The following is a 27,305-nucleotide window of genomic DNA, read 5'->3' as shown; positions in this document are numbered from 1 at the left end:
TGACATGCTAAAATGAAATCTGACCAAGGTCAGTAATTGCTGGTAAGCTTGGTCAATGAACTCACCACCAACAGGGAGGAAGGTGATAGCAAAGACGCTGCCACCAAACTCCTCTTTCTTTATTTCCTTGACAAACTCCCCAGTTTGAGCTGTGAAACACTGGATGCGTCCATTCTCCCGGTCAGCCACACACACTTCCTTGTTCTTGGGGAGAAATGCCAGGCTGTGGGGGATCCGAAATGGTATATGCCTCCTCCTGTCTGATGAGCCTAGATAAAAAGAATGGCAACAATGTTCATGCTGTGTAATCATGTAAGTATCTTGAATGGGTTTGTACTGGAAATTTTATTTTGTTGTACTTTTTAAGTGCAATGATAATAAAGTTCCATCCTTTAAAGTGAACAGGTTTACCAGCTTCAGCAAGGAAATTATGTCAGACAATAATACATCTAGATGTTCTCGATGATGAAATGGTAAAAAGCCACGATTAGCCTATTGCTGAGTTTGCTCTATTTCAGCTGATGAGCCTTCCTTGTGGTCTTTGTCTTCGACAAGGCCATGATTATGCTTGTTGTTTCTAGCTCCAACCTTCCTGTTTTCGTAAGCTATTCTTACGGTTACTTCCAGTTCTTCCTAGTTTTTTCATGTCCTTGAAAGTACAAACCCCGTTTCCATATGAGTTGGGAAATTGTGTTAGATGTAAATATAGACGGAATAGAATGATTTGCAAATCCTTTTCAACCCACATTCAGTTGAATGCACTACAAAGACAAGATATTTGATGTTCAAACTCATTCCCTTTTTTTTTTTAGTCAAATAATAATTAACTTAGAATTTCTTGGCTGCAACACGTGCCAAAGTAGTTGGGAAAGGGCATGTTCACCACTGTGTTATATCACCTTTTCTTTTAAAAACACTCAATAAACGTTTTGGGAACTGAGGAAACTAATTGTTAAAGCTTTGAAAGTGGAATTCTTTCCCATTCTTGTTTTATGTAGAGCTTTAGTCGTTCAACAGTCCGGGGTCTCCGCTGTCGTATTTTACGCTTCATAATGCGCCACACATTTTCGACGGGAGACAGGTCAGGACTGCAGGCAGGCCAGGAAAGTACCCGCACTCTTTTACTATGAAACCACGCTGTTGTAACACGTGGCTTGGCATTGTCTTGCTGAAATAAGCAGGGGCATCCATGATAATGTTGCTTGGATGACAACATGTGTTGCTCCAAAACCTGTATGGACCATTCAGCATTAATGGTGCCTTCACAGATGTGTAAGTTACCCATGCCTTGGGCACTAATACACCCCCATACCATCACAGATGCTAGCTTTTGAACTTTGCGCCTATAACAATCCGGATGGTTATTTTCCTCTTTGTTCCGGAGGACACCACATTCAGTTTCCAAATATAATTTGAAATGTGGACTCGTCAGACCACACAACACTTTTACAGTTTGCATCAGACTATCTTACATGAGCTCGGGCCCAGCGAAGCCAGCAGCGTTCCTTGGTGTTGTCGATAAATGGGTTTTGCTTTGCATAGCAGAGTTTTAACTTGCACTTAAAGATGTAGCAACCAAATGTAGTTACTGACAGTGGTTTTATGAAGTGTTCCTGAACCCATGTGGTGATATCCTTTACACACCGATGTCGGTTTTTGATGCAGTACCGCCTGAGGGATCAAAAGTCCGTAATATCATCGCTAACGTGCAGTGATTTCTCCAGATTCGCTAAACCTTTTGATAATTTTACGGACCGTAGATGGTAAAATCACTAAATTCCTTGCAATAACTCGTTGAGAAATGTTGTTCTAAAACTGTTCGACAATTTGCTTACAAAGTGGTGACCCTCGCCCCATCCTTGTTTGTGAATTACTTGGCATTTCATGGAAACTGCTTTTATACCCAATCGCGGCACCCACCTGTTCCCATATAGCCTGCACACCTGTGTGATGTTCCAAATATGTGTTTGATGAGCATTCTTCAACTTTGTCAGTATTTATTTTTTCATATTTCCCAACTTCTTTGTCATGTGTTGCTGGCATTAAAATCTAAAGTTAATGATTATTTGCAAAAAAAAAAAAAATGTTTATCAGTTTGAACATCAAATATGTTGTCTTTGTAGCATATTCAACTGAATATGGGTTGAAAATGATTTGCAAATCATAGTATTCCGTTTATATTTATATCTAACACAATTTCCTAACTCATATGGAAACGGGGTTTGTACCTTGTACTCTGTCTGTTGAGCCTTGTGCAACGTTTAAGCGTTGTATAGCTAACAAGTTTTTGCTATAGTCATAGTGTCTCTCTCCTATCTATGTTTGTCTTGTAATTTCACTATTTTTTTGTCACAGCAACCTTTTGTTGTTTGTTTTGGTATTTTGCGGGGGGTCAACTGCGTTGTTTGACATGAACTAAAATTGAACATATAAAAACCAATTAAACATATTTTCTTTTGTACTGATGTTGCAATGGGTGCATTCGCGTTGCAGCTGTGCTGCGAGTTTGCTGCATTCTACGTGGTCATTCACCGGGTTGGGTGCAGAAGGTGGCACGGGTCTATTCCAACAGACGGCAGGAGTTATTGTGGTGAAATTGTGCGCTTCACCAAGATAATTACTATATTGGCTAAATTCAACAACAAACAGGCAGACTCTCAAACTGGAGAAAGAGAAGAGGGTGGACTTGGATTTAAAATCATATGATTTTGTCAATTTTTCCAGATTTTTGTGTTTTTAGATTGAATAAGTAACCTATTTTTAAACACGCAGCATCGGTTATGGGGTAGTAAACCTTGGTGTTTACTGTTGCAGATGATGCAAGTTGACACATTACTAGAGTGTAAATGTTACCTCTCCACAGCCGTAGAATTTAGGGTGCATAACAGGTGAATGTTAAAGGGGTCATGTTATGATTTTTGCCTAGATTTAAAACACTTCTGCTGGAATAAAAAGACAATATAACATACATCCATATAAATGTGGATGCATATGCAAAAGTGCAAGATATTTATCTGTACAGTAATCTATTTATTTATATCTGCACCTTATTGCTTTTTTATCCTGCACTACCATGAGCTAATGCAACAAAATTTGGTTCTTATCTGTACTGTAAAGTTCCATTTTGAATGACAATAAAAAGGAAGACTAAACTAAGACTAAGACTTCCTTGTGGTCTACATAACATGTAAAGATGTTTCTCTGGTCAAAATTTTGCATGGATTGTTTTACAGATTGTCTTCAAGCCTTGTGGTTTATGATTGTCTTCAAGTCTCTTCAGGATGCGGCATTTTGTGGGCGGACTTATTTACATGCCTCCACTTGACTACGTCTTCTCCCAGTCATCCAGGCTGTAGTTTCAGCGCTCCCATATCAAATCTACTGACATATACAGTGGGGCAAAAAAGTATTTAGTCAGCCACCGATTGTGCAAGTTCTCCCACTTAAAATGATGACAGAGGTCTGTAATTTTCATTATAGGTACACTTCAACTATGAGAGACAGAATGTGAAAACAAATCAAAGAATTCACATTGTAGGAATTTTTAAGAATTTATTTGTAAATTATGGTGGAAAATAAGTATTTGGTCAACCATTCAAAGCTGTCACTGATGGAAGGAGGTTTTGGCTCAAAATCTCACGATACATGGCCCCATTCATCCATTCATCCATCCATTTTTCTACCGCTTATTCCCTTTCGGGGTCGCGGGGGGCGCTGGCGCCTATCTCAGCTACAATCGGGCGGAAGGCAGGGTACACCCTGGACAAGTTGCCACCTCATCGCAGGGCCAACAGATAGACAGACAACATTCACACTCACATTCACACACTAGGGCCAATTTAGTGTTGCCAATTAACCTATCCCCAGGTGCATGTCTTTGGAAGTGGGAGGAAGCCGGAGTACCCGGAGGGAACCCACGCATTCACGGGGAGAACATGCAAACTCCACACAGAAAGATCCCGAGCCTGGATTTGAACCCAGGACTGCAGGACTTTCGTATTGTGAGGCAAACACACTAACCCCTCTGCCACCATGAAGCCCTGGCCCCATTCATTCTTTCTTTAACACGGATCAATCGTCCTGTCCCCTTAGCAGAAAAACAGCCCCAAATCATGATGTTTCCACCCCCATGCTTCACAGTAGGTGTGGTGTTCTTGGGATGCAACCCAGTATTGTCCTTCCTCCAAACACGACGAGTTGAGTTTATACCAAAATGGATACATGGATGATATCTGGTCAGATGAAACCAAAATAGAACTTTTTGGTATAAACTCAACTTGTCGTGTTTGGAGGAAGAAGAATACTGAGTTGCACCCCAAGAACACCATACCTACTGTGAAGCATGGGTGTGGAAACATCATGCTTTGGGGCTGTTTTTCTGCCAAGGGGACAGGACGATTGATCCGTGTTAAGGAAGGAATGAATGGGGCCATGTATCGTGAGATTTTGAGCTAAAACCTCCATCCATCAGTGAGAGCTTTGAATGGTTGACCAAATACTTATTTTCCACCATAATTTACAAATAATTTATTTAAAATTCCTACAATGTGAATTCCTGAATTTTTTTTCACATACTTTCACAGTTGAAGTGTACCTATGATGAAAATTACAGACCTCTGTCATCATTATAAGTGGGAGAACTTGCACAATCGGTGCCTTACTAAATACTTTTTTGCCCCACTGTATAAGTTAGAACTTTACACTACTTTGTATTACAATAGCACAGCTAATTGACTATAATGTTGGACTACAATGGCGGACTTGTACAAATATCTTTCTGTAAATTTCTAACATATATGGATTTATCCGCTGACGTCACAGGACAGACAACATCACAAGACAAAGCAAATTCCAAACAGCTCGTTGGAGGAAGTAAGAGGGAAGTCAAGATTTTTTTTTAAATATCGCCACAATGGCTCCACGGTTTGATTTTTTATTTTCGGGACATACCCCAAACACACAAAAGTAAGGTCTCCTCAGGTAAGAAAAGTAGTTTTAAAAAAAATAAGTTAAGTTAATGTTAAAACTGATTCAAAGCTTGTTGTTGATATACCAACTGGTCTGTGCGATTCCTGTGCATAACTTGTCTGTTGATAGTGAATAAAGATTGTTGCAAAGCATTGCAATTAATTTTATTTTTAACATTGAAAAATATAAATGACGTCGAAGTCAACCCTGACTTTCATCTTGTTTGAGTATTCTTTGAAATATCTAAAGCCATGCAACCACCACTACAAATACAGATGTGTATGTGTTTGCACGTGTGTGTATGTGTGTGTGTCAAGCAATTGGCCTACCAGCTCCCCACTCAGAGAGGTATTTGCCATCAGCAGAGAACTTCAGTATCCTGGCATTACAGTAGCCGTCGGACACAAAAATGTTCCCACTTTCGTAGTCGACAGCCACGTCAGTGGGCTGACAGAAATGGTTTTGGTCACTTCCTGCTGTGAAAGCCTCTCCCAGGGACACCAAAGTTTGATCGCTGCCATCACTGCTCACTTTTAAAACCTGATGAGTGTATGAAAGAGAATAGTTATTGCTTACTTTACAATACCGGTATATACCTTACAACAGGGGTTACCAACCTTTTTGAAACCAAGAGCTACTTCTTGGCTACTGATTAATGCGAAGGGCTATCAGTTTGATACACACTTAAATAGATTGCCCAAAATAGCCAATTTGCTCAATTCACCTTTAATAAATAAATCTATATATATGTAAAAAAAATTTGTATTTCTGTCTGTCATTCCGTTGTACATTTTTATTCCTTTTACGGAAGATTTTTTATAGAGAATAAATGAGGAAAAAAACACATAATTGAATGGCTTAAAAAAGGAGGAACTAGGGGAAAAAATGAATATTAAATTTTGCAACATAGTTTATCTTCAATTTCCATCCATCCATCCATTTTCTACCGCTTATTCCCTTTTGGGGTTGCGGGGGGCGCTGGCGCCTATCTCAGCTACAATCGGGCGGAAGGCGGGGTACACCCTGGACAAGTCGCCACCTCATTGCAGGGCCAACACAGATAGACAGACAACATTCACACTCACATTCATACACTAGGGCCAATTTAGTGTTGCCAATCAACCTATCCCCAGTGGGAGGAAGCCGGAGTACCCGGAGGGAACCCACGCATTCACGGGGAGAACATGCAAACTCCACACAGAAAGATCCCGAGCCTGGATTTGAACCCAGGACTGCAGGACCTTCGCATTGTGAGGCAGACGCACTAACCCCTCTGCCACCGTGAAGCCATCTTCAATTTCGACTCTTTAAAATTCAACATTCTACCAAAAAAAGAAGAGAAAAACTAGCTAATTCGAATCTTTTTGTAAAAAATTAATAAAAATAATTTATGAAACATCATTTGTAATTTTTCCTGATTAAGATTAAATTTAGAATTTTGATGACATGTTTTGAATAGGTTAAAATCCAATCTGCACTTTGTTAGAATATATAACAGATTGGACCAAGCTATACAAAGACAAATCATTATTTCTTCTAGATTTTCCAGAACAAAAATTTTAAATGAAATTCAAAAGAGTTTGAAATAAGATTTGATTCTACAGATTTTCTAGATTTGCCAGAATATTTTTGGGGAATTTTAATCATAATAAGTTTGAAGAAATATTTTACAAACATTCTTTGTCGAAAAAACAGAAGCTAAAGTGAAGAATTAAATAAAAATGTATTTATTATTCTTTACAATAAAAAAAAAGAAATGTACTTGAACATTGATTTAAATTGTCAGGAAAGAAGAGGAAGGAATCTAAAAGGTAAAAATTTATATGTGTTTAAAAATCCTAAAATCATTTTTAAGGTTGTATTTTTTCTCTAAAGTTGTCTTTCTGAAAGTTATAAGAAGCAAAGTAAAAAAAATGAATGAATTTATTTAAACAAGTGAAGACCAAGTCTTAAAATGTTTTCTTGGATTTTCAAATTCTATTTGAGTTTTGTCTCTCTGAGAATTAAAAATGTCAAGCAAAGCGAGACCAGCTTGCTAGTAAATAAATACAATTTTAAAAAATAGAGGCAGCTCACTGGTAAGTGCTGCTATTTGAGCTATTTTTAGAACAGGCCAGGGGGCGACTCATCTGGTCCTTACGGGCGACCTGGTGCCCGCGGGCACCGCGTTGCTGACCCCTGGCTTACAATATATATTATTCATAAAAAAGTGTATCTGAAAACAGATCCGTCTGAATATTAAAAAGGTGTAATAATCTTACCTGATGAAGAGCCACATCAGTTACCCAATAGTTATTGTCCTTGTCTGTTGTTATTCCATGGGGTAAGTAAAACCTGCAAGATTGGAGGAGAAAAAATATATACAGTTGATATAATTCAGAATGTAATATCTATAATTACCAACGTTGTAATGGCACTGTAAATAAACAGAGGACATTACTGATTATGTGTTCTATAGCAGGGCTTATGTATATTTCTGTAAGTAATGGCAGATTTTGACATTCCGTCTGACAGCTCATTTAATACACACTAATGATCTTGCTCAAGGATTGAGAAATGACTACTCGAAATAGTCTAGATTTGTGTGCATCTGGTGCATGTGTGGATTTGACAATAAAAGGCAATCTAATTTAACAAATTACGAGGGTATCGCATCATTGTGGTGGTTTAAACCGGGTGAAAAGCAACCAATAGGATCTATTTCATGGCATTAAAAAACACATCTTTTGTGGTGTAGACATAGTCAGCAGTGTACCACAGGGGTCAATACTGGGACCAGAATTTTGCCGCTTGACGTTACATGTCTGTTCCAATTAATTTTATCCATAATAGTTGTGAGTACAAGACCACATGCAGAGCATCTTGTCTGTCGTATTTCCGCCAGTGCAATTGGGCAGACTTGCAGGTATCCTTCAAAGATTTTTGGCTCCTTTAATTTCGGAACATTTCTGAGTGGTGAAGCAGTGCCCTTCCTAGGACTCTTCGCTCCCCCAAGCCAAAGAGATTGCCAAAACTGTCTTGTTCTGCCTCTTCCACGAGATCTTTCTGGGACTTTCTTTGTTTTAGTTTGGACCTAAGAGTGGTAGCCCTGGGTGAAGGTTCAAGTGTAGCTTCTACAGCAGACTTTCAGTAGCTCTGTGTCTGCGAATCTTTTGGTGTCCCACGATTCGATTCAATATCGATTCTTGAGGTCGCGATTTGATTATATATCGATTTTTTCGATTCAACGCGATTCTTCATTCAAAAACGATATTTTTCCGATTCAAAACAATTCTGTATTCATTCAATACATAGGATTTCGGTAGGATCTACCCCAGTCTGCTGACATGCTAGCAGAGTAGTAGATTTAAAAAAAAAAAAAGCTTTTATAATTGTAAAGGACAATGTTTTATCAACTGATTTCAATAATGTAAATTTGTTTTAACTATTAAACGAACCAAAAATATGACTTATTTTACCTTTGTGAAAACATTGGACACAGTGTGTTGTCAAGCTTATGAGATGCGATGCAAGTGTAAGCCACTGTGACACTATTGTTCTTTTTTTTTTTTTTTTATAAATGTCTAATGATAATGTCAGTGAGGGATTTTTAATCTCTGCTGTGCTGAAATTATAACTAATATTGATACTGTTGTTAAATAATAAATGATAAATGGGTTGTACTTGTATAGCGCTTTTCTACCTTCAATGTACTCAAAGCTCTTTGACACTACTTCCACATTTACCCATTCACACACACATTCACACACTGATGGAGAAGCTGCCATGCAAGGCGCTAACCATATTTCTTTTTTTTCACTACTTTTGTTTTTTTCTGTGTCGTGTTTGTGTCTCCTCTCAATTGCTCTGTTTATTACAGTTGAGTGTTGCTGGGTCAGGTTTGGTTTTGGAATTGCTATGTATTGGTTTGTTGGATTGATAAAAAAAATTAAAACTTTTTTTTTTTTTTAAATCCACATTTTTTTCTTCAAAAAATGGATTTCTTTAAAAATGAGAATCGATTCTGAATCGCACAACGTGATTCAGAATCGTGATTCAGCCAGTTCACTATTCTTTATTTATTTTAAATTGCCTTTCAAATGTCTATTCAAAGTGTTGAGTTTTATCAAACAAATTTCCCCAAAAAATGCGACTTATACTCCAGTGCAACTTATATATATTTTTTTTCTTCTTTATTATGCATTTTCGGCAGGTGCGACGTATACTCCGGAGCGACTTATACTCCAAAAAATACGGTAAATTATACTTACATATTTCTCCCAGAAGCCTTCAGGATGTTGCTATTGTCACTGTTCACAACCAGAATAGTAGACTGTTGAATGGGGCCAGATAACCTCTGCTGGTATGTAGCTTGGCTGTCAAAAGAACTTAAAAACAGGACAAACATTTTTTATAATTTTATGTACAGTCTTACAATTTTACAGATCGTCTTCAAACCACTTTCTGACTCTCTCTTCAGGATGCGCCGTTTTTTGTGGGCAGTCCTATATATGTGCATTTTCTTTGACTGTGTCTTCTGCCCGTCAGCCATGTTCTAGATTTTAGCGCTTTCTTCTGGAGTCTACTGACAAATATACAGGTGAAACTCCAATAATGTTAATATAAGTTTATCAATTTCTGCAACTCAACTTCTAATGTGAAACTAATATGTGATATAAATTCAGTACATATCAAGGGAGATATGTCAAGCCTATATTTGTAATCATTTTCATGATCACAGCTTACAGTTTTTGAAAACCCCAATTTTTCAGAGATTTCCATGTAAAAATGTTCAAAAACTAATAAGCCATAGTAATAAAAATTTTATAAAAAGGCTTGAAATATTTTGAAATAAATTGTAAATCTAATTGTTGTTATAAACAAACATTTTCACGTTATTCTAATATTTGAAATGTCACCTGTATGTTCGAAACGATACACTACTTTGTATTAGAAATGGCAACAGCGGAGGAGTGCGTGTGCAACAAGCCTGTCTGCCCCACAACAAGAGGATAGAGAAAAAGAACAAATTTATTGACTACAACGTTGGACTACAGTGGCGGACTTGTGCACAGATCTTCGAGAGAAACACAAATCTGCGTATGTACAAAAACATTCAGACCTATAAAAGCTAGTGCACGCACACGTTCATGCAATTTGGAGTAGAAGAGTGCACACTTCACCATATGGTCAATGTAAATGACCAATCAATGCGATAATTGACAGGTGGAGTCGTAGTGTGTTTCAGGCTAGGCATAAAGTACAAACGTTTTGTTTTTCATGGGCTGTGTTACTACTAGGGTAAGGGTCCTGTACAATGTTTTAGACCAGTGGTTCTTAACCTGGGTTCGATCGAACTCTAGGGGTTCGGTGAGTCGGCCTCAGGGGTTTGACGGAGCCTCCACAGTGGAGGTCAAGACACACCCGACTCATCGTGTAAATAAAAACTTCTCCATATCTGCGTATTATGGATACCCCGAAACAATGTTCCCTCTAATTTTCCATCTGATTTGCAGGTGTGTAATTAGTTGTGAGTTCATGCACTGTGTTGGTTTTGTTTTTTGAACAAGGTGATGTCCATGTTTATTTTGTGCACCAGTAAAAAAACATATAACTTTGTCTTGAATTTTAATTTTTTTTTATTTATTTATTTTTTTTCCACTAAAGAAGGGTTTGGTGAATGGGCATATGAAACTGGTGGGGTTCGGTACCTCCAACAAGGTTAAAAACCACTGTTTTAGACAATATGCAGACATTGTTGTTGTTTCAGTTTTTGTGTCTTCTACAACCATGATATGTCCTGAGACTTTGCCCCCACTAGCTTGTGCCTTGCCTTTGGCCTGCAGCTTAAATGGGCGTGTCCCATCCACCAACTATTCATAAACCACAATTAATTCCTAATAATTATAACAGAAGTGTACTTTGGTTTTCAAGTTACTCGGATTCTGTGACACGGCCCATACCACAAATTAATTAATTAAAATTTAATCCATTATTGGCTCCCCAAAATACCATAGTTTCAACATGTAACATCCATCCATCCATTTTCTACTGCTTGTCCCTTTCAGGGTCGCGGGGGTTGCTGTCAGATGCATTCTGGGGGGCCTTCTCCACTATTTGAGAAGAACTTGCTTTTAACAGTGTGGCTCTGAGAGATACAGCGCCAGTAATAGTCCAATGCATTTTGCATCATCTGACAGTTGACAGAGGTAATCATTTAACTTTCTGTTATTTTTGTCATTAGGTTGCAATAAGACCTTGCTTTTAAACTGGCCTTACAGTGCAAAATCAAGGTTTTTTACTTATTGGCATTACCTATTACCTATTTTACGTATTTGGGATCCCAATACGTATACAAATTTTTAAATCAAACCATGGAGGCATAGCGGTAAATAATAAAACAATCCTGCCTCTATCAACACTTGCTCCAAACCAATTTTTTGGAATTTGAAACTTAAGTAATATAATTTGCTTAAGTTATGTCAGCGGATATCCCCATTGTAGAGGTTCACCTGAAGAGCTGTGGGGTGAATCCACCATTTTTTATCCAGTTGTAGTCAAAAGTCGAGTCAATAAGTTCCTCGTATTTCTCTACCCTCTTGTTGTGGGGCAGAATGGCTCGTACATGCACATGCATGCTAAAATCCTCTGCTGTCACCATCCATCCATCCATCCTCTACCGCTTGACCCTTTCGGGGTCGCGAGGGGTGCCGGAGCCTATCTCAGCTGCATTCGGGCGGAAGGCGGGGTGCACCCTGGACAAGTCGCCACCCCATTGCAGGGCCAACAAAGATAGACAGAAAACATTCACACTCACATTCACACACTAGGGCCAATTTAGTGTTGCCAATCAACCTATCCCCAGGTGCATGTTTTGGAGGTGTGAGGAAGCCAGAGTATCTGGACGGAACCCACACAGTCACGGGGAGAACATGCAAACTCCACACAGAAAGATCCCAAGCCCGGGATTGAATTAAGGACCTTTGTATTGTGAGGCACATGCACTAACCCATGTTTCACCATGCTGCCCTCACCAATTCTGATGAAAAAGTAGGGTATTGTTCTAACTTATATCTCTCAGTAGACTTGATATGGAAGTGCTAAAAACCACAACATGGCTGACAGAGAAAAAACACATTTGAAGGGGGCTTGGCCCGAAAGAAGATAAGGCAACCGAAAAAAACTCCAACATGAGACAGTCAAAATGGCAGGAAGATGGTCTGTTAAAAAAAAAGAATCAATTCAAATTTTTTACCAAAGAGGTGTTTTTAGGAAAATATATAATACCCAAGGTTTTAATATTAAAAACACCAACAATTGTGAGGATCCTGAAAGTAATTTGCAGCAACTTACTGTGGCCCCCAGTGGTGGTCACCTCTGTGAAAAATGACCAAATTGGAATCTGAATCAATGGCAAGTCCTGACACCTGTCCCAGCTGGAGATCACTTTGTGGCCATACTGGATTCTGCTCTAGATGAACATCTGAAGGTAGAAACAACACACAAAACAAAACAAAACAAAACAAAACAAAACAAAGTTACTCTCAATTGTTAGAGAACAAAATACCTGGTCATTATTAATAATAATAATAATTTTATTTATATAGCGCTTTTAAAAGATACCCAGAGACACTTTACACACAATCAAACAATGATAGGAATTTTAATTAGATAGTGCTTTTAAAAGATACCCAGATAAACTTCGCACATGATCAAAAATGAATAAAATCTAACATCATCATAAAACAGACAAAAGGAAAGAGACCATGTACAGCCTGCTCTGTCCTTTCTTGTACTGGTGGTCCGTGTTAACAGTCCAGTCCAGCTTATTGTCCACCCAAACCCCGAGGTACTTGAATGAGTCCACGGTCTGTACCTCAACTCCCTCGATCACAATAGGTTGTGACCGTGGACTCGACCTCCCAAAGTCAATGACCAGCTCCTTGGTCTTTGACGGATTGAGGACTCGTATCTCTCAGGTTCAGTGTTGGGTAATGTGAGGAGGGGACAGTTAGTGGTTGTTAGTGCAACTGAGGTTTCTAACAGGAGTGTGGGAACTGAGATGAAAAGGTCAGAAGGAAACGATTGTGGAGGATTTTGTGGGTCAGGAGAAGCATCTTAGAATGCTTTGGAAAATGTTTAGTTCTGTATTAAAAGCAGCTTTGGAGAGATGGGTTTTTAACGGTCTTTTTAAAGTTGTGGGATTGTGACATGGGCGGGTGGATTGGGGAGAGTGTTTAAGCTGTTGTTAAGGGATGGAGAGGACTCGGTCCCCCCAGGTTCAGTGTTGGGTAATGTGAGGAGGGGACAGTTAGTGGTTGCTAGTGCAACTGAGGTTTCTAACAGGAGTGTGGGAACTGAGATGAAAAGGTCAGAAGGAAACGATTGTGGAGGATTTTGTGGGTCAGGAGAAGCATCTTAAACTGGATGCCCTGTGGGATGATGGGCAGCTAGTGGAGTTCTTAAAAAACAGGGGTGATGTGGTCATCGTGGCAAGAACGACTGCAATAGAGCTTTGGATAAGTTCAACTTTATGGAGGACTTTGAAAGATGAATCAAAATAATAATTGGGTGACTGGGATATTGAAAAATTAAAAAAACTGATGCAGATTCAACTTCATGCAGTGTTATCAATGATACAGTCATTCAGATCACAGAAGGAGATCACATGAATTAATAGAAAATAATCACTTACTTCCAACTGTATACTTCCATATATTTGTGAATGTACTATGAATTGAGCAAGTGTGCAATGGCTTGCTATAAAAAAAAAGCCAATGCTTAAAGCAACAGTGCATCAAAAAAGCATGTTTAGGAATGAACCAGCTCAAAACAAAGAGGTTTTGGTAGCAAATAAGAATATTATGAACTATGATTGGGTATGTCACCACCACTGACTGCACAGCTCTGACAGTGCTTAAGAGAAGGTTTGATGTTGAATGAAAAGCTTTCTCACCATGACAAATCAATTTTGTATAGCCTTATCAGGGTTCTGAAAAGTGAATGGAAGCTATTAAATGATCAGGACTCATCTTGAATCAATGATTGATGGAATGCACTTTGAGGACACCCAATTATAATCCAAAAGACCTTTTACCTACATAAAAAAACCTCAAAATGCTTTGAGTAGTCTGTTGAGCACAATGCAGACGTTATAATGTGGTCAACTATAATGAGTTATACAAACAGTCACACAGAATAGAGGTTTGTTGATAAGACCAATGAAAAAACGGACAAAGTATGGCTTCCTACACCCACCTTGTCTTTGAGATGGCAGCTTGCTTTTTGGTATCTTTGGAGTGGCCTCAAGCTGATGGAATTTATGCACTCTGTTCCTCGTGAAAATAGGGTCCCTGCTGGTTTGGAAGACTAGGGACGCACTGGGAGAGCCCAGGTTTTTCTTCTGTATTAAGCTATGAATCTGAGCAACCAACTCAGGTTGGACACTTTGCATTTCGCTGGGACTGTACTTAGGAATGTGTACTACATCCTTGCTCTGGCCTAGCAGCTTGGACATTAGAGAAAATAGGTCACCTGCACATACAGAAAGAGACGGGAAGGAAAGAATGAAAATGAAATGATAGAAACAAAGGTTTTAGTCAGATTCATTAAAAACAGGGAAAGTTTGAAGAGTTAGTCAGCCGATTGGAAAGAAATTTTCATTGAGCTCACACCAGCGAGTGAAAGCCGGGGCAATGTCGATCCTGACTGTTGTTTTATCTGGGTAAGCTCCATTTTCTTTAAATGTCTCCTCAAACAAAACTTTTCGTTTCTTCGGTTATGTTATTATCTATTGGTTTATGGTTATTAACCTACTCAGGGGCCTAGTGGTTAGAGTGTCCGCCCTGAGATTGGTAGATTGTGAGTTAAAAAAACCCCGGCCGAGTCAGTCCAAAGACTATAAAAACAGGACCCGTTACCTCCCTGTTTGGCACTCAGCATCAAGGTTTGGAATTGGGGGTTAAATCCTCAAAAAATGATTCCCAGGCGCGGCACCGCTGCTGCCCGTTGCTGCCCGCTGCTGCCCGCTGCTCCCCTCACCTCTCATGGGGTGAACAAGGGGATGGGTCAAATGCAGAGGACAAATTTCACCACACTTAGTGTGTGTGTGACAATCAGTGGTACTTTAACTTAACTTGACTTGAGCTTCGGCCATTCTGTTTGTTTTCTGGCAAGCACGTAGGTTTTGCATTGACTTCTGTCTTTTTGATGAATGGTAAAAGGGGTAGTGACGTATGCCGTAAAGCAAGTCAATGTTTTTTGTGTGGCAGGATTCCTGCCAACCCTTCAAAGTCGCTAGGAGCCAGTAAAGGTGATATACACCCAATAAGGCCATGAGAGAGGTGTCATTAGTCTAGTTGTAAGTTGATGTATCATCTTAAAAGTTATGAAAATACTTGATGAAGGCTGAAAAGTTACTTAGTGCCGCTTTAACACTTTTGTGAAATAATTCATAACACTTACCCTGATTGAGAAACTGCTCTTCACCGGTTGAATCTGTCGTCGATGTGCTATCTTTGTGACCTTTAAGGAAAGTGGGTCAATAAGTTAAGTTAATAAGGGTCAACTCACAATGACTCGGCCATTCTATGTGAGTTCCTCTCAATTGTTTCAATTGTTTTTTCTATTGAAAAAAAGGTGGTTGTTATCATTAAAAAATGGTGAAGAAGGATTGCATTAGTTATTGTATGACGTGTCTATATTGCACCAGTGTTAATTTAGTTGACAAATATTTTAAACGAGACAATAACTAATCAAACCAAATAGACGTTGACCAAACTATTATGGAATGAATTTGCAGATTTATCTACAAATAACAACAAGACAAAATCGTCATCAATCATATCCAATTTCGTCTTGTAGAACGGTAGGGATAAGTTGACAAAATATGATGTGATTGGATATCTAAGTTTACAGAGGAGATACCTATCAGAACTACTGTATTTGTCAAGTAGGGCTGTTGGAGTTTCCACTGTGAAAATTTTATGAACGAAATATAGGCTCCAGCACCACCCGCGACCTTGAGAGGGACAAGCGGTAGAAAATGGATGGATGGATAAGTTACATGCTGCAATATGTCTACATATAGAACGAGAAAAGTTGCCAAACAGACAGATTTCACATTTGACACTAAAGTCAACCATGTGGAGCAGTTATTACCTCTAAAACTTCTAAAAACAACTAACTTGAAGCAGTATCTAGAGGTGACAAGTGAAGCAAAGAGAAGCAATATTTTTCACAATAATATGTTATTGTTATGTTTACTGCTATTTTATAGCTAACAAAGATCAGGGTTGCCTTATATATGCCGAGTATGTTATGCAGTGTGGATTTATTACTTCATAAAGTACTATGTCATATATTTCATAAAATTATTTAACATCTGAAAAATATATTTAAATGCCTTTTCATTTCATTCAAAATAATACAAGACTAACCATTAGTGTGAAATGATTTACTTATTGATAATATTAATGGGGAGCAGGTTTACTTTTAAGTATTGTATAACTGATGTATTTACCGTATTTTTCGGAGTATAAGTCGCTCCGGAGTATAAGTCGCACCTGCCGAAAATGCATAATAATGAAGGAAAAAAACATGTATAAGTCGCACTGGAGTATAAGTCGCATTTTTTGGGGAAATTTATTTGATAAAACCCAACAACAAGAAAAGACATTTGAAAGGCAATTTAAAATAAATAAATAATAGTGAACAACAGGCTGAATAAGTGTACGTTATATGAGGCATAAATAACCAACTTAGAACGTGCCTGCTATGTTAACGTAACATATTATGGTAAGAGTCATTCAAATAACTATAACATATAGAACATGCTATACGTTTACCAAACAATCTGTCACTCCTAATCCATAAATCCCATGAAATCTTATACGTCTAGTCTCTTACGTGAATGAGCTAAATAATATTATTTGATATTTTACGGTAATGTGTTAATGATCTCACACATAAGTCGCTCCTGAGTATAAGTCGCACCCCTGGCCAAACTATGAAAAAAACTGCGACTTATAATCCGAAAAATACGGTAAATATAATACTTTTTATTAGGATGTTTTGCAGGTAACCTAAATAAAGGTGGTTTCAACAAGACTTTAATGATGTATTATCCATGTACTTTATATTTTACTCAACTAAATTTACAGCCATTTTAGCTGACTAAATTGCAAAATCAAAGCACTCAAACAAGGCTAAGGTGCTGGACTTCAAGTGTAAAGTGGGCCAAGCCCAGTTAAAATGACTAATGGGGAGCATGCCCTAAGATTACATATATAAACACAAGTATGGATAAGACTGATAATTAATCAGAATATATGAAAAGAATGTACCAGATGTGCCTGAGTGTCCTTCCATGTGCATCATGGAGTTCATGTGATCTGTGCTGACAGCGATGGGGATATTAGCTTCGGATGGAATGTGCTGAAATAGTCTGGCACGGCCGGTGTCCATGCAGCTCATGTAGGGAATGGCATGCTTGCTGTCCATGTAGTACATGATGTAGAAGTTGCACATTTCATCATCAGAGGTGCCCCTGCAGTAAAAACAAATAGACAACAAAAATACATGTAAATATATTTATTTTAACTATAGACTAGAAATGAAATGATGTGGTCAGTGAGCATATGGCCATCATTCAAATCAAAATCTTTACAAAAACATTAAATATTCAATATATTTTTTGCCTATTTTGCCATTTTTAGTATTTTCACTTTTTTTTTAACAATGATCCTTCATAATAAAGATCTTCAACATATTTCAGGTTGAGGCCAAGGACTGCAAAAATGGTGCTGCGATGGAACAGGGATCCCTACAACATGCAGTGCATTCGGAAAGTATTCACAGCGCTTCACTTTTTCAATTTCTTGTAATGTTTCAGCCTTATTCTAAAATAGAATAAATATATATTTGTCCTCAAAATTTTAAACAGAATAAGACCAATACGGGAAAACATTTTTTTAAAGTTTTGCAAATGTATTAAATACAAAAAAAAACTAAGAAATCACATGTACATAAGTAATCACATTTTTTGCAATGAAGCTAAAACATATCCTGTTTCAACTGATCATTCTTGAGATGTTCCGATAGCTTAATCAGAGTCCACCTGTGTTAAATTCAGTTGGTCGGACATAATTAATATAATTTATAGAAGGTCCCACACTTGACAGTGCATGGCAGAGCACAAACCAAGCATGAAGTTGAAGGAATTGTCTGGAGAATTATGAGACAGGATGGTCTCGAGGCACAAATCTGGACGAGTATAGAAAAATATCTGCAACTTTGTAGGTTCCAATGAGCAATGGCCTCAGTCATCCGTAAATAGAAGATTTTAGGAACCGCCAGCACTCTTCCTTGAGTTGGCCGGCTATCTAAACTGAGTAATTGGTGGAGAAAAGCCTAAGTCCTGGAGGTGACCAAGAACTCCATGGTCATTCTGGGGACGGCGTGTTACAGTTGGCTGAGTGGTCATGCAGGCAACCTGGGTTCCTGGTTCAATCCCCACCTTCTACATACCTCGTCACGTCCATTGTGTCCTTGAGCAAGACACTTCACCCTTGATCCTGATGTGTTGTGGTAAGGGCCTTGCATGGCATCTCCCGCCATCAGTGTGTAAAAGTGTGTGTGAATGGGTGAATGTGGAAATAGTGTCAAAGTGCTTTGAGTACCTTGAAGGTAGAAAAACGCTATACAAGTATAACCCATTTACCATTCGACCAGAGCTACATCATTCCTCTGGGAAGAGAGGAGAACCTTACAGAACATATATATCTGCAGTAATCCACAAATCAGGCTATAGTAGAGTGGCCAAACATAAACCATTCCTTTTGTAAAAGTTTGCCAAAATACTCCTGAAAGACTCGAAGACCACGAGAGACAAAATTCTCTAGTCTCAGGGGACAAAGCTTGAACTTTTTGTCATGAATAACAGGCGTCATGTTGGGAGGAAACCAATCACTGTTCATCACAAGGCCAATAGCTTCCCTACAGTGAAGCATGGTGTTGGCAGCATCATGCTGTGGGGATGTTTTTCAGCGGTAGGAACTGGGAGCAATGTACAGAGACATACTGGATAAAAACCTTTGTTTTTTGGCAACGTTTTATCTTTCAGCAGGACAAGGACGCTAAACAAACCGCCAAGATATCAAAATAATGGCTTCAAAAGAACTTTATAATGTCATTGAGTGGACCAGACAGAGTCCAGACTTGAATCAGATGGAACATCTCTGGAGAGATCTGAAAATGGCTGCGCACCGACGCATCCATTCAGAGGTGCTGCAAAGAGATATTGGAGAAACTGCCGAAAGATAGGCGTGTCACGCTTGTGGAATCATATTTAAAAAAACTTGAGGCTGTGATTGCTGCCAAAGGTGCATTGACAAAGGTAAAGGAATGGCTAAATCAGGCTAGAATTACGGCTTGAGAATGGGCTTCCCAAAGTCCTGACTAAAACATGTGGATAATGCTGAAAAAACCAGCCCATGTCAGAAAACCAACAAATTTTGCTGAACTGCACCATTTTTGTCAAGAGGAGTGGTCAAAATTTCAACCAGAAGCTTGTGGATCACTACCAAAAGCGCCTTATTGCAGTGAAACTTGGGACATGTAACCAAATATTAACATTGCTGTATGTACACTTTTGACCCAGCAGATTTGGTCACATTTTCAGTAGACCCATAATAAATTCATAAAAGAATCTCATAATAGAATAAATGGTAAATGGGTTATACTTGTATCGCTTTTCTCCTTTCAAGGTACTCAAACGGTCGGTATAGCTCAAGTTACATGGTTACAATGTGCCCAGCAATTGATGACGAGAGATTCTGACTACTTTGCAATGTTTCTTTACTGTCTTTCCAGTTTTTAATCATGTGTTGCCAGTTTTTAACTGGACTTTAGTAGTTTCATTAATCTCCTTAAATGTTTTCTGATGCTTGATGTATGCCAAGAATTTTAACCTCTAAAACAGATTAACATTGTTTTCATGACCACATAATGCGTAGTTCAACAAATCACTTGAGCTATTGAAAATGGTAAATGGGTTGTGAAGTGAAGTTAATTTTTATTTATATAGCACTTTTCTCTAATGACTCAAAGCGCTTTAAATAGTGAACCCCAATATCTAAGTTACATTTAAACCAATGTGGGTAAAGTGTCTTGCCCAAGGACACAATGGCAGTAACTAGGATAACGGAAGTCGGAATCGAACCCGGAACCCTCAAGTTGCTGGCACAGCTACTCTTCCAACCGAGCTATGCCGCCCCATGAGGCTCACAAATAAGACTGCTCACAAAACGAAAGCTGCTTGAAGACGGTCTGTAATACATTATGCAAGATTTTGACCAAAGAACCACCATTACATGTTATCGCAGCACACATTGGCAGCCATGGTTTCGTCACTTTACCCGAGGGCAGATGTGGCTACAAATGTAGCTTACCACAATCCAATAATGAGTTCTGAGTGAAACGTGCTTTGAGTCCTAAGAAAAAAGCGCTATATGAATATAATTCATCATGGTTATTATTGAATATTGCATTAAGCTCAGTTTTTCGTCTTTTTGGTAAGTGAGCCCACATCTTTAAACATTTGGTGCTCATTGGAATGTAAATATTATGTCATCACCTGCTGTCGGCAGTTGTGTCAAATCTACACGGTTAACTGGATATATAAAAAAACGATAGCATTTAAGCAGAATCTTAGTAAGAAACTGTACCAAAAAATACTGGTTCTCTGTACACATTCCAACTCAAAGCATCAGTAAAGGTTAAATAACTTGTTGCCAGCTGAAATATAATCACACAAAGCATGTAACTGTCCCAAGGCTAGTACTGCTCTCCACCCTAAGTTAATTTTTTTCTTGTGAAATCGTCAAAATCATGGTTTATTCTTGCACTTTATATGGTAAATAAAGTGGGATGTCATAATATGGCAAATAAAATGGGATGTACAGCAGAACCTACCCAATATATGTTTTTTCGCTTCTGCCTTCACCAGTGAACATACATCTGGCTGCAAGAATATCACCATACTTCACATCCACGTCACGATTTGACGGATAGAAAGCCTGGGGAAGAAACTCTTATGGTTATAGGTGATCATGTTTAGGGTTATTTACTCTACTTATAGAAATCAAGAAGCAAATGTGTGAAAACATGATATTTTGGATTGTTTCCTCAGCAAAGTAAACTAATTTCTTAGCAATGTATATACAATTTGCTAATCATTTTTTTCTACAGTAAATATGTTCTTACTATGGAACATACTTTTCAAGCAAGGTGTGGCCTTAAATTTAGCACCAAATTCTAAGTTAGAATATGTGGTAAACTTAGAAAGTGTAGTCTGCATTTTGCCTTAAGTCAGCTCAGATAGGTTCCCGCACAGGTGTGTTGTTTCAATGTGTACACCTGTGGCTAACAAACGTGTGCGACCAATATATGTACAAAATAAAAATGAGGTTGGTACAGCTTAAAATCAGGTATGTTCTATAGCTCTGAACTTACACAAAGGTATACCTTTACTGCACAACTGATATTCTATCATTTGGCCAAGTATGTATTTTCATTTTGATTAGCATAATTTGAATATACAAAGTATGTAATGATTGATTACTGGCACATTAAAAAAAGTTATTTTTTTGTCTTCTTCTCATATGACAGCATACCTGTGGTAGTTGTGGGGACTGTCTCCCTATCAGGCTCCATTCTCCATTTCGAATCCTGTAGCCACTAACAACTTTTCCTATAGGAGAATTAGTAAGTTTACGTTAGGAGAGTGAAATCATGGTGAAAACCTGAAACAACAATTTCATGATACACTGGTTATTGATAATGTGAACAAATTATCCTGTCATTATAGTAGGGAGGTGCCCTGATTTAATGTCATTTTATTTTCCATATCGCGCTAGGTCTCACAACAAAAGTAATTTAAAGATACCTTCCATATAAAACTCGTCTACATGTTGTTCAGTTGTTAAACAAACTAAATAGCCGTATCTTATTTATATTATTTGAATGACAGCATGTAATTTCTGTCTCTACATTATTACCGTATTTTTCGGACTATAAGCCGCTCCGGAGTATAAGTCGCACCTGCCGAAAAAACATAATAAAGAAGGAAAAAAACATATAAGTTGCACTGGAGTATAAGTCGCATTTTTGGGGAAATTTATTTTATAAAACCCAACACCAAGAATAGACATTTGAAAGGCAATTTACAATAAATAAAGAATAGTGAACAACAGGCTGAATAAGTGTATGTTATATGACGCATAAATAACCAACTGAGAAGGTGCCTGGTATGTTAACGTAACATATTATGGTAAGAGTCATTCAAATAACTATAACATATAGAACATGCTATATGTTTACCAAACAATCTGTCACTCTTAATCGCTAAGTCCGATAAAATCTTATACGTCTAGTCTCTTACGTGAATGAGCTAAATAATATTATTTGATATTTTACGGTAATGTGTTAATAATTTCACACATAAGTCGCTCCTGAGTATATGTCGCACCCCCGGCCAAACTATAAAAAAAACTGCGACTTATAGTCCGAAAAATACGGTACACGATTACAATTTCTCATCTGCTCTCTGTATCGAAGAGAAAAAGCAATAATTAAAGAAAGCATCCTATTTCCGACTTTCTGATGGAATTTGGACTCATTTCTTTCTATTATACAAGTTTGCGAAATGTAACTGCGGGAAAGCGATTGCTATTGCTCATATCCCGACACTAGTCTTCTTCCCGGAAGTAAAAACCAATGGTGGCTGTCAAGGTGTTGTACAACAAGCAGCGCGCTAACTACCTTGAGTACAAAAGAGACTTACATTTTCCTACAAAAAGAAAATAAGGGTAAAAACTAAAACTATGCAATGGAATAGATCCTTATACTTTATCCAAATAGATTCTAGGTATTTGTTCTGTTGTATTTATGTTGTGTTACGGTGCGGATGTTCTCCCGAAATGTGTTTGTCATTCTTGTTTGATGTGGGTTCACAGTGTGGCGCATATAAGTAACAGTGATAAAGTTGTTTATACGGCCACCCTCAGTGTGACCTGTATGGTTGTTGACCAAGTATGTATTGCATTTACTTATGTGTGTGTGTGTAAAAGCCGTATATATTATGTGATTGGGCCGGCACGCAAAGGCAGTGCCTTTAAGGTTTATTGGCGCTCTGTACTCCTCCCTACGTCCGTGTACACAGCGGCGTTTAAAAAAGTCATACATTTTACTTTTTGAAACCGAAACCGATAATTTTGAAACCGATACCAATAATTTTCGACATTACATTTTAAAGCATTTATAAAAATACTAGAGATGTATATCGGACTGCCGATATTATCGGACATCTCTAGTATTTTCAGGTGGTAGTTGAGTTATGTCTACCTAACATGCATGCAAACTTCCACCGAGATTCAAACACAAAACCAGATGTGCAAACCATTCCGACAAAGTAGGCTTTTTTATCGTCTTCCTTGACTCCTTATGCATGTGTCCACAACCTTAGCAAGACACTCAGCTTGTAAAAAAAATATGTTGTACATTTATCTATATAGTAAATGTTATTGCACAATTGTGAAAGGATCCAGGAGCAAAGAAACCCAAATACTGTATTCCTTTTCTTTACGTTGCTTAAAAGTGACAATGTACAGTCGGTGACTGCTAAATAGTTGGTATTACGGTACTCACCAAGGCCATGTGTGTGGGTCCTAAAGGCAAACGGGTAGATGGGATATGAAGAGTAATCACAGGCCACGTCCGCATTTGTAACTAGGGGAGAAAATAGCACTTACTTGTGTGTTCATATAGTAATATTGCCAAAGTGTAGAAAAAAGTATAGAAAGAAATCCCTACAAATAACACTAGAAAACAAAAACAATTGTGTGCCTCAGAGTTCAGACATGATGCAGTTTCCATGCTGCAAGACAAAGCTCAAACAAAATTTCGTTGACATGTATGACTTAAGTGCTATTATGACAATGATAATAAAGGAATTGATTGATTGATGAAGTTAGGTTTAGTAACTCCAATCTATTACAGATAATGCACTTATCAACAGATAACCTACTTCTCCTTAGCTTGTCACTATGTTTGATTCTGCTTAAGGCCATTTGCAACGCTGTGTAGCGTATTTGGTTTGCTTTAGATAGGAGGTCCTGTTGTAAAATGTATACAAGCCGTGTATAACAGTGGTGGCTCTAACTAAGAATGTAAGCTCAGCTTCCTCTAAAATGTCAAAAATGTCGTTGTGTGTTTACATTTCATTAACTGAATATGTGCTAGAACGCATTCAACTTTTGTTCAGAATCAGCTACTTTTGCGATTGCTGAAACGACTTTCTTCTCATTCATCGTGGTAGCGTCACAATGCATTTAACAGTGTTGAAGCTGAGCGTCCATTGACCTCAATGGGGACACATACAGTTAATGCTCGGCTTGGTCCCACCCTTTGGACGCTAAGCGTCTCTGGAAGTGAATGGAATGTGGACTCGGCCTCGGCTGGCCAGTACGCTGGCATGACGATTGGATGGTCTGTCTGAGGCTGAATCCCTTTTTGATTGACAGAAAAATGTGAAAATCAGCGAACTTGAAATATAAACCACTGTCAAAGCATTTTGTATGCTACTTTACATTGTTCTGAGTTTATATGGAGAATGTTTCAATCCTTTCAGTAATTTTTGTTAGAAAAAAAAAGCTTTTATAGCTTTTTATTATCTATCATTACTTGTGTACTTGTGTTCAGAAAATAGCTGAAAATTATCTTTCCCAACTTGAAAGACCAGCAGCCGCCAATGGGGTACAAAGTGTGTGTGTGGCTTTTCATTGAACATCCATTGATGTGAATAGACACAGCCCTCAGCAGGAATACATTTAATGAGTCATATTTCTATCAATTACATTTTTGACTCATGGCATATAGCAAATTTACAACCAGCGCTATACCAAGGTAAGCAAAAGAAAATTTAAAAGGCCTTAAAGTTTTATCAATTCTAAATGTTTAATTGTTCAATGTTGTTTAAAGGTTTACTTCATGAAAATTCAAACAACATATTCAATCTTATGACCATTTCTACATCCACCTCCTACCAAAGCCGCTGTATTATTAAGTTTCTCTTGGACTAGACTGTGACATCAAACAGGTACTGTTTCTCATTTTTGGGAATATCTGTGCATCAAAATCTATTTATTTTCCATTTAAAAGTCAACATGTTTACATAAAATCACCAAGTATTTATTTACAAAAAAACAGAATTAATTTAATTAAAATACATTTCAAGGCATACTTTCTTATTGTTATTAGTAAGCCCAGAAATGGGTGCCTGTCTGGGAGCAACACTGATTTTCATGCTTTGTTTTTTTTTTACATAGTCAGATTTAAAACAAACTCACACAAGGTCCTACGCAATGTTTTTTCCCAAAACCTGGAGTAAATAGATATTTATATTTTTTTCCAGATTAAACAATTAGGGGCCTGGTAGATCTACTAAGATCACAAATAAGTGCTAAACAGTGTGTGCAAAATATAAAATTGTGTGTACTATTAGTGGGCGTGTTGCGGGTGAGCTATTAATAGTGTGTGTACAAATGATAAGTGCAAAATTTGGTGTTTGTGTGTACCGGCTGTGACCATGCAAACACTCATTTCCATCCACATTTATGACACCATATGCTCCAACATGCGGTGTTTCATTATGTTGCTGAACATGCATGGGTTATCAAGATTGCACGTGGTTTTAATATAGGAAAAAGGCTTTCAGTCTTTTAAATTTGCTTCTGCAAGAAATATAGACACCAGATACCAATCATATTTTTGGGAAATGTAACTCTTTAAAGATAAGTATGTTTAAGTAATTACTGAAAAAAAAAATAAACAAATTAAAGATGGATGAATGGCAAAAACAGACTTATAATTATAACAGATGGCACTCTTGCAGAAAATGTTTTTTTTCCAATGCGATAAAGGTAGCACTAACTGGTGGACAATAAAAAATTCAGGCCAGTTGTCCGAATTGAAATATAAATATAAAAGGGTTGCATTCTTTTATTTTAAGATACATGTGGGATCAAAGATTGCATTTTGTTTAGTTAAAGATATTAAATATTGAGATATTTTTGTCATAAAAACACGTCTCCTTTTCTCTTTTTGTAGCTTTGTGCCTATTGTTTATTTGTAGCTTTCAATGTCCCCCCAGTAGATTTTTTTTATTTTCAATTTTAATTCTTATGTGAAATTTTAGCATTAAAATAAATGGGACAAAAAGTCCGCAGGATCTTTTTGGGAGTAAATCATCGCAAATCCACCCACATACAGTAAACACCCTCTTTCCAACCCAGTAGACAAACATAAGTGACCATCAAATATTGACTACCAGTATATGACCATAATATGATCAATCATTAGCCCTTTCAAAGTTATCTTTGATGATCTACTTAGAGAAAAAACATGTCAATACATGGATTCAAAACAAAAATTACTAGTGGTAAAATAATGTAATGTTTATGCTAATAACTAAATAAATAATCAAACTACCTCTTTTTCCTGGGAGGATAACAGCGTCCTTTGACATGAGCAGAAAAATACCAGCAATAAACGGCTGCCTTTTAGAAGGAAAAAAAAAACAATGAATTAGTGGCCACAAGTCAGAAAAACTGATAAAATATATAAACAGTAGAAATAAATAGACAAAATAAACATATTGTCATCTTAGATGAGCAAGGTAGCAAATACATCAGTAAAGCATCATTAATAGGGATGCACAATAATTTTTGTCTGCTTCTCAAGACTGACACTGATCAATAATTTTTGTACATAATTTTTTTAATGTAGATTTAAGTGTAGTTTGTGATCAAAAAGAATACCTGTAGATGTGTCCTATCCAAATATGACATCCCCACTGAGGTAAGGCTTACTTTGCATCCATAAATCAGCATTGAAACTTATGTATTAAAGTATTATTGTAGCAAAAGTATTTACAAATGCAAATCTCAATCTGTGCACGTGTATTCCACTTCACGTGTCTGTGTGTGTCTGTATCTCCGTCTGTGTGAGTAATCAGACCCCCGTGTGCATATTCTAATCCTATTCTTGTTTATCTGTGTTGAAGCCAAAAACATTAGACTCTGGATCACTTAATGTGTGTATAAGTTCATGTTTTAGCAGTAGCTTAGTTGTCAGGAGTGTTTTGTCTTCTTCAAATTAGGTTTGTACGGTATACCGGTAGTATACTCTGTTTGAAAACTACCGGTTCGCCATATTTATTTATTTTTTTTACAGGCATGACGGCGCGTCGTCACGTCATGACATTGCTGGTTTTACGAGCAGAGGAGCATGTTCGGCAGCGC

The 27,305-nt window shown here is 37.7% G+C and overlaps 1 protein-coding gene across 3 annotated transcripts in view; it reads right to left on the bottom strand.

The window, feature by feature from the left end:
- pam (peptidylglycine alpha-amidating monooxygenase) overlaps positions 1–27,305 on the bottom strand; it is a 77,599-nt gene that overhangs the window by 16,820 nt on the left and 33,474 nt on the right. For 2 of the 3 annotated variants that reach the window (XM_061876821.1, XM_061876822.1), the window contains 12 exons: positions 26,494–26,561; positions 23,653–23,733; positions 21,621–21,697; positions 20,920–21,023; positions 17,292–17,494; positions 15,412–15,471; positions 14,206–14,481; positions 12,301–12,430; positions 9,219–9,335; positions 7,230–7,302; positions 5,298–5,508; positions 66–269 (listed from right to left, as the gene is read on the bottom strand). In XM_061876821.1, coding sequence (XP_061732805.1) covers positions 66–269; positions 5,298–5,508; positions 7,230–7,302; positions 9,219–9,335; positions 12,301–12,430; positions 14,206–14,481; positions 15,412–15,471; positions 17,292–17,494; positions 20,920–21,023; positions 21,621–21,697; positions 23,653–23,733; positions 26,494–26,561 — 1,604 coding nt within the window. The remainder of the gene's footprint in view (positions 1–65; positions 270–5,297; positions 5,509–7,229; positions 7,303–9,218; positions 9,336–12,300; positions 12,431–14,205; positions 14,482–15,411; positions 15,472–17,291; positions 17,495–20,919; positions 21,024–21,620; positions 21,698–23,652; positions 23,734–26,493; positions 26,562–27,305) is intronic. The other variant, XM_061876823.1, reaches the window with a different exon arrangement.

The sequence above is a fragment of the Nerophis ophidion genome, linkage group LG17 (genome assembly GCF_033978795.1).
Source record: "Nerophis ophidion isolate RoL-2023_Sa linkage group LG17, RoL_Noph_v1.0, whole genome shotgun sequence".
Lineage (NCBI taxonomy): Eukaryota > Metazoa > Chordata > Actinopteri > Syngnathiformes > Syngnathidae > Nerophis > Nerophis ophidion.
Note: the sequence above shows the minus strand (reverse complement) of the source record. Positions and strands in the feature narration are given on the sequence as shown.